This window comes from Hypomesus transpacificus, chromosome 10 (genome assembly GCF_021917145.1).
Source record: "Hypomesus transpacificus isolate Combined female chromosome 10, fHypTra1, whole genome shotgun sequence".
In the NCBI taxonomy this organism is placed as follows: domain Eukaryota; kingdom Metazoa; phylum Chordata; class Actinopteri; order Osmeriformes; family Osmeridae; genus Hypomesus; species Hypomesus transpacificus.
This window is the reverse complement of record NC_061069.1, coordinates 5,343,542-5,358,661: the sequence shown is the minus strand read 5'-3', so window position 1 is coordinate 5,358,661 and position 15,120 is coordinate 5,343,542. Positions and strand designations below refer to the sequence as shown.

Genomic DNA, 15,120 nt, shown 5'->3' with positions numbered 1-15,120 from the left:
GTCATGGGCTGGATCGCTGGTGTTGTAGGAGTCGTGACGCCCTAGCCCTCCTCTCCTCGGCACTGTCAACCTGTTCTAGAGAGGAATAACTGCAGAGATAACCTTGGCTGCACGCCACTCACGTCATCCTATTCCACTCCTAATTCCCATTCAGAGAGTTTATTGTCAACCTTACAGATTGTCGGCTGTATTGGTCTTCTATGTTGCACTCATCTTGATAATGTCACTCATCTGTGACATTATCATATGGTGGGAGAGTGATGTCATGCATTCCAAAACATTTGTCCTTCGTACACCCTCTGTTCCTCTGCAGATGATGTCACTGTCTTTGTCTCCAGGAGGCTAAGAAGCTGAGGGACTGAGGAGAGGGCGGCCACGGTCACAATCTGCAACACGCTTTCGCCATCTTGTGGTTTTGAAAGGAACAGCAGTCAAGAAGAAAACTAAGAGCATGATGAATGTCGTAGACCTAGTCGTAGGCCTAGATCATGTGGTTTTAATATGACTCAAAGTCAATCTAATTTGAGACTTTTAGACATCTTTTAGAACACCGTTTTATTGGTGTGTTAATGTGATCAGATATTCATGATTAGTTTTGCAGCTACAATTGAAATTAAGTACTGTTTTATTTATTGTAGCACCACTGCTCCCATATGTAGGGGGTTAAATATTGTCCGAACAACCAAAACTAAGGAGAAGGTCTCAGGAGATGAAGAATCCACATAACAATTCTTCACCACTCATTTTATGCACAAGAACAACCAATCAGACCACTTCTTGACCCTTTCTCATCAACTGTAAGTTACAGAATGGGGTGTGAGATCTATCATGTTGAGACCTTGTCCAGCAACTCCAGATTTTAACATAGGAGAGGTGGGGGCAGGTTGACACCCAGATACACATAGAATCAATAAAATACTAAAATGCTAACTTTTGTCACCCACTGCGACCAAACAAACTAAAGTTTCTTCTGGTAAAACCATGGATTACTGTAGAATGGGTGACGTCCTCAACAATTCATGAAATACTATTGTTGACAAACAATTGACATCCTAAATGTGTTAACCAAAGTTGCAAAAAAACATTTCAATAATACAATGCAACATGTCAACAAAATGATTGGTTATAGGGATCCAGCACCTCAACTTTTTCGTACACTGCAAATCCAGTAAAGGAGGGAAGAAACCTGTAAATAAACCTGCCAGAGGAAATAGTTTTAATTAAAATGGCAAGAAGAAAAGGGCAGACAGGCCAAAGCATCCATTTTACAAAAAATAAATAGAATACATGTATAAAGTGCATTTTAACAAGCTTTTATCTTGAAGTTTCTTCTCATCTTAACCCAGATTTAAAGTCTGATATTACGAAGTTGAACAAGGATTGACCAAGACAGCGCAGTGAGTCATATGTAAACACTCAACAGCTTCTTTTTCTATCCCCAATAAGATGCGATTCTGCATTTTTCTGGCTTCAACTTCTATTTTAGTTTTGGCAAACCTGCCTTCTTGTGGCCAAGAGGTCTTACTACACCTCAGTCTGTCTTTCAGACTCCCACTGATCTAGTGAGACATTCCTGGGGTCTATAGTCTGGCCAGTGTGTAGGTGTCTGTGTGGTCTGGTATGGGGTGTCCCAGGCGAGGCAGAGGGGGCTTCCTGCCTCGTGATATGCTATAGATGGCTGCTCCTCTCAGATAGTCAGGGAGGGAGGGGTCCTTCAACACTTCCTCAAACTCATTCACGTGCAGCAACTGTGAAAAGAGCAAACAGAATTTGATAAACAGAAAATGTAGATTGAGAAAGATTAGTGTGGTAAGAACATGATCATCTCAAAAGACTTACCTCGATGGAGGCACATTTCATTTTCATTTTCTTTGTGGTGGTGAATACTGTTGATGCACAGGAAATGTGATTAGAGTTTATTACTGTAAGGAGGGGCTGGGGTGTAATTAGTCGTCGTGATGAGTCATTGTAATTAGTCATTGAAATGAATACGTGTATTTAGTAAGAGTGATTGAATGGAGTCATGACATGCTGGTGGTACCTCCTGTGTGTTTAGGTCTGATGACCAGGCAGTAGAGAAGGAGGTAGATGAGGAGGAGGGCAGTGAGGATGTCCACCAGGATCACAGTGGGCCCCAGCAGAGACATGGGAGAGGAGACCAGCTCCTCAGTGCCTGGAGAGGAACACGCACACACACACACATGTGCACACACACACACACACACATGTGCACACACACACACACACACATGTGCCCACATGCACAAGCACACGACCACACGCATGCAAACACACATGCGTATGCACGGATGCACGCACATTCATACACACACATACACACACACACACACACATGCACAGCCCCACAAAGCACACAGTCCCACCTTTGTCATTGCTTTGCTTTTACAGAAGAACGCTTCACTTGTATACCTCCACTTTTATCACCAAGCACAGCGTTTAGACCGTTGCCAAGTGAGGTATTCCGGTATCGGCGTAGCGCCCAGTGAACCAGCGCTCCGACACTCACAGACGTCACTCATGCGGCCCCACCGGCTCCTGGCGCTGACCAGGTTGCTGCCGTTGCACACCACCGTGCCGCCGGCCCCGGTGACGCCCAGCAGCAGCTGCGGCGTGACGAGGACCGCCAGGTCCTGGGTGCAGCCGCCCGGGTCGCAGGTGTAGGCCACGGAGCTGTCCCCGGCCGCACAGGTCACTGACACGTTGCAGTAGCCCTCGGTGGAGTTGAAGTAGATGAGCAGCATGGTGAACTCCAGGTCTGGGACTGCCTCTGGGACACAGGAGAGACCGGGGGGGGTCAGAGGTCAGCATCACACGCTACCAAAGGGAATGCTGTCGCATGTCGGAGTATCACTCTAGGAGCAATGTACCAAGATCGCAACCCAACATTACGAAATGCTACTCAATGCCGTGTATGTTCACTTTAGAACACCGACAGAAACCATGGTTACCACGGTGCAGACACTCACCGTGAACGTGCAGCTCATGCTTAGCCACGTCCTTCTCGTACCCACGGTGGTCTGTTATCTTGGCACTGTAGATCCCGTTGTCCGTCTCCTGCAGGTTCTTCAGAACCAGAGTGTAGGTCTTGGGGTTCAGGTCCACCCGGTTCTCGTACTCCTGGTAGACCTTCAGAGGGTTTTTGGACTCGTTGCTGTAGCGCAACACGCTGTGTGTGAGGTTAAACCTCCAGAAGATGTACTCGATGTCCATGCCCTTGAGGCTGGCCTGGACGTCCAGCTGGACCGAGCCCCCCTTGACAGCGAGAATGGGGGCGTCTGCACTGTCCACTGGGAGGGGAGACATAGTTAAAAGGGATTTTTGTTTTTAATACAACAGACAATTAATTACAGACTAATTTTTTATAATTTTTTTCAGAAATGCCAGGTTGTCGCACGGGTCACAGTATGGAATGGTAAAACAGCCACGTGAAGTGTTTATTTATGAGTCATGAGTTGACATGGTGCTGGCTACTATTGATCTCCACAGCGGATCTTTAACGTTTATATGATACATTATTTTACAACGTTTAAATAATAAACCATGACTTTTACTTTGCTGGATCATTTTGTTGACTGGTACTGTTACAGACATGGTTGGTGATAAGTGAGTGTTTTTGTATTCAATAAGTCCGGAGTGAATTTTGACTGCCTTGTCTTCAGATTCTCTCAGTTTTTCCCCTCACGTCTGGAGAAGGACTAGGTAAGAATACCCATGGGTCCACAACTCATCAGGCAGATTAAACACATACACTGGGTCATCAGCAAGCCGGTGTCACCGTTTTTTAATGTCTAGTTTTTAGGATTTTGCCGTTCACGCAGTCCTTCTGCTAACCTCTGTTACTAGACAACCTCGTGCTCCAGGTTCTTTATCCTGTATTACCAGTATTTGTTGTCAATATTATTATACTACAATCAAACTTTCCTCCCTAAAGAACACATCCCTCATCAGAAGAGGACAGGGTGTGCAGGAGGGATGTTTTAAGAGACATATGTAAAGTCTATTTTAAGAACCCTGGTCTATTCGCAGGGTACCAGGGTGTGGTAAGAAGAAGAGTGTGCTCCGAGATAACAGACATACGCACGCACTGGGAGAAGGGGGCTTTTTTTAGCTTATCATAGATATAATCCATGTTTGAAGTACTTATATGTTATGTTATACCAGGTTGGTTTGCGTTGTCTTGTCCCAAGAATTTCAGTGCCCAGTCTGACCTTGTGTTGTTCTGTGTATCTGACAATAAAATACTTGAACTTGAACTATTTTCACGTTCTTCTATAAAAAAATAAACTGATAAAGAACCTTTTACCACCAGCCTTTCCCACACAGACCACACATACATCACACCAATGTACTATGAAAATGTTTGTAAAGATAGTTCAAGTGAATGCCTACCTGGCTGCAGGATGACCTCAAGTGAAACAGTACAGAGAAGCAGAAGGAGCTGAGATGTTGCAGCCATTTAGCAAGCTAGTCAGTCAGCAAGTCAGTTAGGTCTACTGTTTGGATTGAGGGTTCTTAAAAGGACAGACACATTTTTACAAGAGACTAAAACCATATGTGAGTTCTAACCCTGGAAAGGAGGGAGGGGTGTCATGAGTCATGTGATGAACCATGGACCCCCAGACTCCAGCCATGGAAACTAGTCCTCCAGTACCCTCATGTGAAACAACATTATTTTCGATGTGACTTTATAAACCATGAATGTATTAAGTATCAGAAAAGCTGAATGGGAATGCATGTAACAAAGCTTCTGTAAAAGTGTGAAACATTACCCCAGCCTCAGATCTTGATTTGTGGTTGTAGACAGGCAGTGCATTGCAGTTGAAACACAAGTTCCACCAAAAATATTTGAGTTCATAATTTTGCTCTTTTTGAAGGTTGACAAAAACATAAATGTTTAACCTTAATTTGAGTTAGCCCAATTGCATGTCATATTTTATCATTGCGTCTGTTTGGTTTAGCAACTGTATATTTCTTACTGTCATGCATACACATCATTGCTGACTTTCATTTCTACTAGTCTAACTTTTCCCTGCATTTGTGTAACCTGCACAGCTTCATGTATACAAGAAATACCTCATGTATTTTTAGAAACTACAGAATCCACCATTGGTGTTGAACAATAAGAAATTTGTAAAGCCTTGAGCGACTTTGCGGTTGCCTAGCTGTTGCCTGCATTCAGCTTGTGGGTGTTGCTAACATAGTTTTGAGGAAATGACCATAGGAAAAAAACAACTTCAGGCCGCTTGAGAAAAGTTCCTCTTTAGTGACGGCCATGTAGCTGTGTGGTTTTAGACAGGAAATGAAAAACTGCAAAAACAGGAGGAAGCTTTCAACAAGGTCCACTTTTAAAAGATAATGCCTACCTTAAAACAGATTCATTAAATTATAAGGACTCCAGATAGATGATCAATCACTCTGAAAGTAATGCATGCGCACCAAGAATTCCCTCAGATTGACCTAACATGTTGTGGGTGGTGGCCTTCAACAAGGTCTGACTGAGTATTGATGTATTTCTAAAAGCCACAGTGAGTGTCATCGGCACAGACCAATAAGAAACCACCTCAGACACACAGACGTAGTAAATGGAACACATTAGTCCAGAAATGTCAACGGAGCATAAAGATGTCCACAATGTCTTTTTTTCTGCTTTGTAGTTCACTGAGCAGTATTGGACAATTATCAGGTAAGCTTTGCACCATTCTGAGGATAAAATAATTTGATTAGAGTACACAGTATTTTATTGATTCTTGGGGGTCATATGCACTGTCATCTATATCATTTGGTAAATGATATGTTCCACAATGGAGAGTACAAATGTAGAGTTCATGAGTTATATGCTTGTTCCACAGTTTACTCTGAGGAGACCCCTGTGTTTGTACTGAAGGGCCAGGATGTCCGTCTGGAACTCAAGGAGCATGTTGATCCAAAAACGGTATCATTTGTATTGTGGAAATTTAACAACTCTGAAGTTGTAGCGAGTTACTTCTCTACATCAAAAGGTTCTTTTTCAGAGAAGCCTAAAAACAATACAAACTTTTCAGAAGAAAACTTCTCCCTGCTTATCAAGAACCTTCAAGAGACAGACAGTGGATCTTATAGTGTACACGTGACAAGAAAAGGAGGGTCCATCATCTGATGGGGTCCATCATCTGTAACCACAGCAACCAGGTCAACTGGGCAAACAATACCAAGGAGATTAAAGTGCTTTGCCCTCTTTACCCTACAGGTAATCCTGTCAACTGTACAAGCACATTGTTGTTCTCTTTCTTTCACACACATGCACACACAAACACACCTCAATACAAAGCAGAGCGTCTGAGATTGCAACCCCCCCCCCTTTTTTTCATAAATGCAGAATGGACTGATCTTCACCATCTCTGTACTGTTGGTGTGTTTTGTTTTCAGGGATGCCCCCTGCTGGTGTGTCTGTGTACATGCTGAAGATCGTGCTGTTCTCTGTGGGCTTGGTCCTCATGGTCTCTGCCCTCCTCACGGTCCACCTCATGGAGAAACTCAGCAAGAAAGACTGAACTGAAGTTGTGTGACATGTTTAGTATGAAGATGCCTCATTAAAAGGTGGTGCTGTCTACTTAAGATGACAAGCACATGTCCTGTCCTTGGGCAAGGCACTTCATCCTACTTGCCTCAGGGGGAATGTCCCTGTTCTTACTGTAAGTCGCTCTGGATAAGAGCGTCTGCTACATGACTAAATGTAATGTAATGTATCCCAGAATCAACTTATTTTTGCATTACATCAAAACGTTAAAAGTTAACGGAGTGTTACTTCCAATGGCACTGTCTGACCATAAAGGGGTATTTTGCGTCACCACCCAAGGCCGACTGTCTCAACGTGCTGCAAGATGGCGTTTCAATACTTTTTTATTGAAAAATGAATCCTATATCACTCAGTTTATTGCAGAATTCCAGATATTTGCAAAAATCAAAGTCGGAACTGTAGCGGACACCAGGATATTGTGGGACGCGATAAAGGTTTTATCAGGAGCAATACCATATTATTCTGCTCTAATGCGCTCAAAGCTAGGTCACTTCACCTACATAACCTTGAAGCTGAATATACCAGATTAGACTCATTGTTGCAATCTAATTTTACTGATTAAATAGCTTTGGAGCGATTGCTAGTCAAGAAAGAAATAAACAACATTCTGAAACAGAAATTTGAATTCCTAATACATAGAACGAGACAGCGTTATTATTTCCAGGGCGGTAGACCTAGTCATTTACTTGCCATGAGAATTAGGAGTGACTATTTTGCAGATATACCTGCTATTAAATCTTCAGATGGCAACATTAGAACTGACCCCGCTGAAATGAATACATCCTTTCAGACATTTTATTCTAATTTGTATGAATCAGAGGTTACTCTGGATAAGACCCCCTGCTACAGGTGGTTAAATCAGCTTAACTTGCCTCACTTATCAGTAGAGGAATCGGCCGACTTAGACTTAATGATCACTATAGAAGAATTAAGAGTGGCAGTACAGAGTATGCAAAAAGGAAAATCACCGGGCTTTGATAGGATAACCCCTAAATTTTATGCAACTTTTTGGGAACAGCTGGGTCCTTTCCTTCTTGACACGGTTAACTTCTCTATTGAGAAGGGTGAATTCTCAAGGGATGTTAAAAGAGCCTTGATTTCCTTGCTCTTGAAAAAGGATAAGGATCCTACAGAGTGCTCTTGCTATCGACCTCTGAGCCTGTTAAACTCTGATTTAAGAATCTTTGCAAAGCTCCTAGCCAGTCGTTTGGAGTCTCATGTGACAACATTTTTGAATTCTGACCAAACAGGATTCATAAAAACGAAGATGGCAGCAGATAACGTTAGACGCCTTCTCAACATTGTTGATGATGCAGAAGACAGTAAGACGCCAATGTCACTTCACTCTCGAAGCAATGAAAGCCTTTGATAGACTTGAATGGTCATTCTTATGGTCAGGCTTGGAGGTGATGGGCTTTGGTAACACTTTCATTGGTATGATTAAAGTTATGTACTCTAACCCTTCAACCCGAGTCTTAACCGGACGCACCTCTTCCTCTTTATTTCCAGTGTCCAGATCTGCATGCCAAGGTTGCCCCTTGAGTCCTGCATTATTTGTACTCTCCCTAGAGCCTCTGGCCCAAGCCATTTGCCAATCGACTATGGTGTCACCAATATGCATTTGCAATACATAGCATCACCTCTCATTGTTTGCGGATGATGTTATGGTTTTTTTAGAACATCCCTCCCAGTCTCTTCCTCACCTTCTATCCTTATGCGAAAAGAATGGAAGCTTATCAGGCTTTAAAATTAACTGGTCAAAGTCTGCACTACTTCATTTAAATGATCCTGCTTGCAATTCCACCATCTCTGCTACCGACCCCGTGGTTAAACATTTTAAATATTTGGGTATAGAGGTTTTCCTTTGCTTAAACCAGGTTCTTAACCATAACTACTCGGTTGCTCTGAACAACATTTCGAAAGATCGGACAATGGATGGGTCTCCCCATGTCTATTCAAGCCCGTATCTCTGTGGTTAAAATAAATATTTTACCCAGGGTCAATTTTGTGAGCTCTATGCTACCTCTTTCCCCTCCTTCTGATTATTGGCATAAATTACAGTCAGCAGTGTCAACATTTTTTTGGAAAGGCAATCAGCCGCGACTTAAAATTCCACTCTACAGAGGAGGAAGGGAGATGGTGGCCTTTCAGTTCCTAACTTTAAACTTTACTTTTGGTCCTATGTGTTAAGGCCTCTCCTCCCCTGGTTTGACCCGGATACGTCTGTTTGCTGGCGCACTTTAGAAAGTGCTATGACAGAGCCATGGTCACTCCATGACGTTCTTTTTGCTAATATCTCTAATAAACAGTGCCAGCTACGCTTTGGGCCCATTATCTATCGGAGATTGGTTGAAACACATTGCCATATAGCATGTACCTGGCATACACTCTCTCCGTTATTCAACAATACAGCACTCCTGATTGGTGGGAGGCCTATAACAGCTCCACAGTGGGAACAGAGGGGGGTTCATTATCTAAAGGACATTTTTAGCGAGGCTGGCTTGTTACCTTTTTCCGACTTACAAAACGCATTCAGTCTACCACGTTCCTCATTTTCTTTCACCTTCAACTAAGATCAGCACTCAAGGCATATGTTTTTTTGGTGATATCCGGACGCTCTGGTCATCCTATTGAGAGGGTCTGAGAACGGGATTCCCCAGTCCTGAACACAGATCTTGACTGGCATGGTGTGTGGTCTAACATTCCGGAAGTATCACGCAATCCAGACCATCAGCAGATTCATTGAATTTCATTCATAGGACATATGTGTGAAAATGCATCACATGAAAGTAATTAACAGCCCTTTATGCACTTTCTGCCCACTAAACGCACAAGGTACATATCTTCACATGATCTGGGATTGCCCTCCTGTTTGTCAGTTTGCAACATTGTTGCGTCCAAAATGTCTGCCTTGATTATTGATACTGTACCTGTTACTCTCAGTGTTTTGATTCTGAATGATTTGTCAGCCCTTCAGCTCTCTAAACCTCAAAAACATGCTGTATTCGCTGGACTTACAGCTGCCAAGAGAATGATTGCAACCCGTTGGAAACCGCCTCATGACTTGTCTATTCGCACATGGACCCTTTCGTTTTTGGATGTCATATATATGGAACTCTCCACAGATACCATAAATGGAGCATCAGAAAAGACTTTGGACACATGGCTCAACACTGCTGAATCCTTGAAATCCATGCTGTACACTTGTGCGATAACCTTCTTATGTCTATTTGTGCATGTGTTCAATTGTGATCCCTTACCTCTTATGTCTGTCTTTTGTCAATGTATTTTGTTTGTCTGTGTGTTTGTGTATGTCTGTTTCTGTATGTCTTATTTGTAAGCTGCAGACATCATTCTTACTGTTGTGATTTTTATAATGTCTCCCTCCCTCCTTCCCCTCTTTCCTCTGTGTTTTTTGGTCCTGGGACACGTTCTCATGTCTCAGCATATTGTTTGTAATTTGAAAGAGCCCCATGTGGTGGTGCTCTGCCACCCTGTGTGACTATACTGAATAAAAACATTTGATCGCAAAAAAAAAAGAAGGAATTCAACATTGAGCAACATAATACTTTCTCAGAACATATTAGTATAACAGAACCAATGGTGAAGGCAGCAAGCAGAAGAATTAGATAAACACTTTATGGTATTACACTTGGATGCAAACAGTCATTCCTTTAGCAGACGCTTTTATGCAAAATGATGTATGGAGGGGCATTAGAACATGTAATGTTTTGATCATCAGTCTAATGCTTGACCACTGAGCCATACTTATCCCTGTAGCGGCAGTAAAGACAAATATAAAAGCACTAAATAAATGTTTGACTAAGGATGCTTTTTGAACTTCACTGAACTGGTCCGTAACTTACTATGACACATTCATTGTACAACACAGGATTTCATTATTTACATAATACTCACAACTGCAATTCAAATCATTAACTTGGTCAACAATTGACAGTTTGTTGTTGCAGTTTTATAACAGCTTGATGATCAAATGTATTCTTTATTTTCAAGCCACTTTTAGGCTTCTCATTACTCGTTGGTACATTTTCTTTTAAACACTAAATTATATTTGCATACCGAAATGGAGAATACAATATAAGTTAAGTCCACAACACTGCACCAGCTTTCCTTTTCAATGAATTGTAAAATAAAAGTGCAATTCAAGAAATATAATCATCTTCCAATTCCAAAAGTTATATTTAACTAGTGCTAGTATGCCTGATGGTTTTTTTCGTCACCTGAGCGTAAATGCTGTTAGGGAGTTGTGTGGCGTTGGCGGTCATCTCCATGGTTTCCGGATCCTCAGGCTTAGGGAGTTGCACTGTGCTGTAGATGGTTGGTGAGCAGCTGTCAGCTGACTGATCAACAGGAGCCCCCTGAGCATGAGGATCATTCCAAAACGATGTAGAGAATACACATGCAGTCACTGGTAGCATTGTGACTACTGTATGCAACTTGTCATGGCATTTGTTTATTTTCCTGTCAATTCTTACTTACCTGAACAGAGTCATATGTTGAGTTGACACATACAGTTCTTGTCTCTGAAACACATCCAGAAACAAAGCAAGTGTCTCATCTTCTGTGTTTGTTGTTTCTTATGCCAAGACCACAGTTGTTAACATGAGTGAAGATATTGAGTTTATCAACTGAGTGAAACAACTTGTCTGCAGTTGATATCCTACAGTACATTTTAAAAACATAATTACAATGTTCAGTTTTTTTCTGGTACCATACTTGGGGGAAGGAAATCTTGAAATCTATAATATTTGAATAACAAAAATGTGTTCCGTTATGTAATCCATGCACTTTTATGATGACAACTGTGGAAGAAATTGGTATTTCCTGTGTGCTTGCTTTATTCACTAATCAATAGACCTAGTCATTGGATACTAGTTGGTATGTTCTCATGTAAGCTTGCTAATAATAAGAGTAGATTGTGTCTATTTGTCAGAGTTAATAGATGTTCGGGGTCAAGAGAAAGTACTGGCTAAATGTTCCTTGTCATGATTACAAGGAGAGCTCCACCAATGAACTCTCTAGTCTGAGAGTTGCCATGTGTTGGGAGCAGTGAATCTCTTTCTCTGAGACTGTTGTAACGTTATTACTGCCTGACTGTCACTATCTATGTTTATTCTTGTACCCTATAAAAGATGGTCCTCCGGCCTTCAGAGCTGAGAGATCTATTGATTAGTGAATAATGCAAGCACACAGGAAATCCCAATTTCTTCCACACAACGTGTGACTTACCTTGTTTGTCAATCTCAGCAAACAATTGAATATCCCATTTAAGTATTGGTTTACAGTAACATCAGAGTAGGTACAACAGACTATAACAGTCATTTACTTACTTTTCTTATATTGGCACACATAAACACCTATGGCAGCACACACGATCAGTATGAAAACAGCAGTTGTGCTTGCAGGGACAATAATAGGGATTTGTATCTGGCCTGCAAACACAACAACATATTTGAGGTAAGACCTACTAAACACTTTGATACTTTAATCATCCTTCAATGCAAGCACAGAGAAACTGTATGTGTGTGCATGTGTGTGTATGTGAAGGAAAGAGAACGACAATGTGCTTGTACAGTTGACAGGATTACCTGTAGGGTAAAGAGGGCAAAGCCCTTTAATCTCCTTGGTATCGTTTGCCCAGTTGACCTGGTTGCTGTGGTTACAGATGATGGACCCCCCAGATACATAGATGAGGAGAGCAGCAGTAGAGGTCACAACCCCTCCTCTGTCTCCTCCCACCTGAGAGCAGGTGGTGGTGTTACAGGTGGAGGAGACTGAGGTGTTCAGAGTTCTGCAGGTCACAGTCATGTTACAGGGGTCAGCAGTGGAGGTGTTTGAGTCTACTGTCAGCACTGGTGGGTCAACTTTATCTGGAAACACACACAAACACTGTGGATCAGTACCACATATAGTTGCAGTGTATTTCTTGATTGGTAAAAATACAAACAGCAACATGTGTATCAAACTCTCTGATATATCAATGCAATGTAACTATAAAGAGGGAGGAACAAGCCTACCTTGAACCACAATAAAATACATGGTCTCGATTTCTTTAGATGAACGTGTCACTTTTAGGCTATAAAGTCCACTGTCTGCTTTTTCAAAGTTCTTGATAAGTAGGGAGAAGTTTCCTTCTGAAAAGTGTGCCTTGTTTTTATAATCTTCTGAAAGTTGAAGAAAATTTGAAGGACGGAAGTATTTCAATACACTGACAGATTGGAATGTCCACGTTACAAATGATACATTTTCTGGATCAGCATGCTCCTTGAGTTCCAGACAGACATCCTGGCCCTTCAGCACAAACACAGGGGTCTCCTCAGAGTAAACTGTGGAACAAACATAAATCAATTATAATTAAATGAAGGTTTTATGCATTAAGCATGAGGGAACAACACATGAATCCATGAATGATTCAGTAATGCATATCAGTGACTAAAAGTCAGGTGAGAGTGAACCAGGGAAGGATGTACATTAGGTTTTGCTAGGGACAGTGTTAGTCAATCCATCTCCACGTTGTATTTTGGTGGTTTGTAGTTCTCGTTTGTAGTGGTTTGTAATACTTATACATATATATTTTTTTTTTTAAGCATGCAGGAGTAAGGAGTATGTGTATGTCATTGGCTTTTGCATTTATTTTAAGAAAGAACTTCATACATTTTAAGAATAAACATTATCAGGAAAATGTGAACAACATGAGCTTTGAACTTTTGAGCTTTGAATTCCACAGCTTAATTTTTAAGCAGCCAGTTCCTGTTTCCTGTCATCTTGTCGTTGACAAGGTTTATCTGAATATTCACACACAACTTCGTGTATATTTAAGGACATACTACACATATTTTCCCTTAAGTTAAACCATACAGTATGTTGTGTATCTCACCTTATAACCGTAAAAAAAAATGTTTAACTATTTTTTACTGATTCTCTCAACTTAACCCAAACAGGAAGAAAAAAATGAAACTATCAGTCAATACACTGAACATTCATTTTTATGGGCCAAAAAGGTTTTGTTCACACATTATTAAAATAATTGCAAATCTCTTGGTTGATAACAGCCAGTAGAAGGAGAATAAAAACCATGATACAAAATATAGATGGGAAACTATAGTTAACGGCAGCATGTAATTATATTATTAATCATTAATTAATCATTAATAAACCTATCATTGAAACAAGTCAAATTGTCAGTAACAGCAATACTGTTACATACATATTTATGTTCTTACCTTGTTTATAGACAGTAGTTAGAGCTACAGCTATGTACAGATGATATAGAAACATCTTCGATGCAATGCGTGACAATCTAGAATCAGGAAGTTAACTTACTTCCGTTACAAGTCTGTACTACCTCGTAACCACAATTTTTAAATCTACGTTGTCATAACTGTGCTTATGAACTACATATGAAGCCCTATATAACCCTAACCCCTTTCAAAGGGACCCTTATTAAGGTAAAGTGTTGCCAAGTTGTTAGATATACTGATTGTTTTTTTTTTCTGTGGGCATTTTACCACTCCTAGATTCATTATGTATGTAGACAATTATTTAAAGATTTTACTCAGGCTTTCAGTCTTCGACCCTTTACTGACAGAAAAGCACAGTTCGCACATGGCTCAAAAGATATCAGTAAACACACAGGGGCTTGATGTTTAGGAGATCAAAGTATTACATGGTACAACAAAAACATCTCAAATCATCATCATCCAACCTCTTTCACTGGACACACTTCCACCTTCGCTATCATCATTATCATCATCATCGCCATCATTATCACCACACAGTAGTTTTACCATCAACTTTACTCAGATTCAGTATCCTCTTAAGACTTCCTCATGATTCTCTCTGCTCATCATCCTGAAAGGAAACTAATATTATTACACATCCAAGTTTAGTTCATAGAATTCCCCCCAAAACATTACACATAAAACAATGATGTCCTTTCAAGATTACAATTTAATTAATAATACAGCCACATACATTCTTCTGGGCAAAGAATCTTACTGTAATAATGTTACATCGGAAGTGCTTTTAGGCTAGCAGATTCCTCTGCTATGGATTCTTCTAAATATCCTTTGCAATTATGTAGAAAATATTAAACTCTGTGCTTACACGTACAGCTGCAAAACAACTCATTAAACTAACCTATGAACTAAGAGCGAGTCAGCCCAGTTATAACAAATGACCTCACTTTGGGAACTCATATACTGTTATACAGTCAAATAAAAAATGTAAGCAATTATAAAAGCTGTTTCAGTGTTTTAGTGAAGTTAAAAGTTATGTTATATACGTCTAAATTCCAGTGAGAAGTGCTACAAGTGTTCCTAAGGTGCAACGGAACATAAAGTGCTAACTCTGCTGTTTTGATAATAACAGAAATATCTGTGCAGACAATGCATAGTGACACCATCAAGAATGTACACAGCACCTTTAAAGAGTAAAGTTTACTTGAGTTCTACATTCCTTGTTGTTGTCGTACATTAGTGTAATATATTTTTCAAAGTGCTTTCAGCTAAAATTAAAACTAC

The 15,120-nt window shown here is 40.8% G+C and overlaps 2 protein-coding genes across 4 annotated transcripts; both read right to left on the bottom strand.

Annotated features, from left to right (window-relative positions):
* Positions 1 to 517: 517 nt before the first annotated feature.
* On the bottom strand, positions 518 to 5,502 carry LOC124472796. Of its 2 annotated transcripts, none has more exons than XM_047027851.1 (6): positions 4,411 to 5,502; positions 2,988 to 3,308; positions 2,528 to 2,788; positions 2,042 to 2,173; positions 1,840 to 1,886; positions 518 to 1,748 (listed from the first exon to the last, which is right to left on the bottom strand). In XM_047027851.1, the coding sequence occupies exons 1-6, from the start codon at positions 4,475 to 4,477 to the stop codon at positions 1,581 to 1,583; spliced, it is 996 nt and encodes a 331-aa protein (XP_046883807.1). In that variant the 5' UTR covers positions 4,478 to 5,502; the 3' UTR covers positions 518 to 1,580. The 2 variants fall into 2 exon arrangements, with proteins under 2 accessions (XP_046883807.1, XP_046883808.1); XM_047027852.1 differs by having other exon boundaries at positions 5,385 to 5,499.
* A 4,711-nt stretch (positions 5,503 to 10,213) lies between these two features.
* On the bottom strand, positions 10,214 to 14,017 carry LOC124472795 (natural killer cell receptor 2B4-like). Of its 2 annotated transcripts, XM_047027849.1 has the most exons (6): positions 13,822 to 13,928; positions 12,616 to 12,924; positions 12,187 to 12,468; positions 11,929 to 12,030; positions 11,078 to 11,121; positions 10,214 to 10,956 (listed from the first exon to the last, which is right to left on the bottom strand). In XM_047027849.1, exons 1-6 carry the CDS (start codon positions 13,874 to 13,876, stop codon positions 10,780 to 10,782), a joined length of 969 nt encoding a protein of 322 aa, XP_046883805.1. In that variant the 5' UTR covers positions 13,877 to 13,928; the 3' UTR covers positions 10,214 to 10,779. The 2 variants fall into 2 exon arrangements, with proteins under 2 accessions (XP_046883805.1, XP_046883806.1); XM_047027850.1 differs by lacking the exon at positions 11,929 to 12,030 and having other exon boundaries at positions 13,822 to 14,017.
* Between the last annotated feature and the right edge of the window lie 1,103 nt (positions 14,018 to 15,120).

Bases quoted from the DNA above. Each gene is read 5' to 3' on its own strand.
- LOC124472796 (XM_047027851.1), bottom strand. From the start codon at position 4,477: ATGGCTGCAACATCTCAGCTCCTTCTGCTTCTCTGTACTGTTTCACTT. The intron at 2,789-2,987 runs GTGAGTGTCTGC...CCTGTGTCCCAG, and splicing joins GCATGAGCTGCACGTTCACG to AGGCAGTCCCAGACCTGGAG. The intron at 1,749-1,839 runs GTAAGTCTTTTG...CTCTTTTCACAG, and splicing joins TGAAATGTGCCTCCATCGAG to TTGCTGCACGTGAATGAGTT.
- LOC124472795 (XM_047027849.1), bottom strand. From the start codon at position 13,876: ATGTTTCTATATCATCTGTACATAGCTGTAGCTCTAACTACTGTCTAT. The intron at 12,031-12,186 runs GTAATCCTGTCA...TTGTGTTTGCAG, and splicing joins TTGCCCTCTTTACCCTACAG to GCCAGATACAAATCCCTATT. The intron at 11,122-11,928 runs GTAAGTAAATGA...GATGTGTTTCAG, and splicing joins TGTGTGCCAATATAAGAAAA to AGACAAGAACTGTATGTGTC.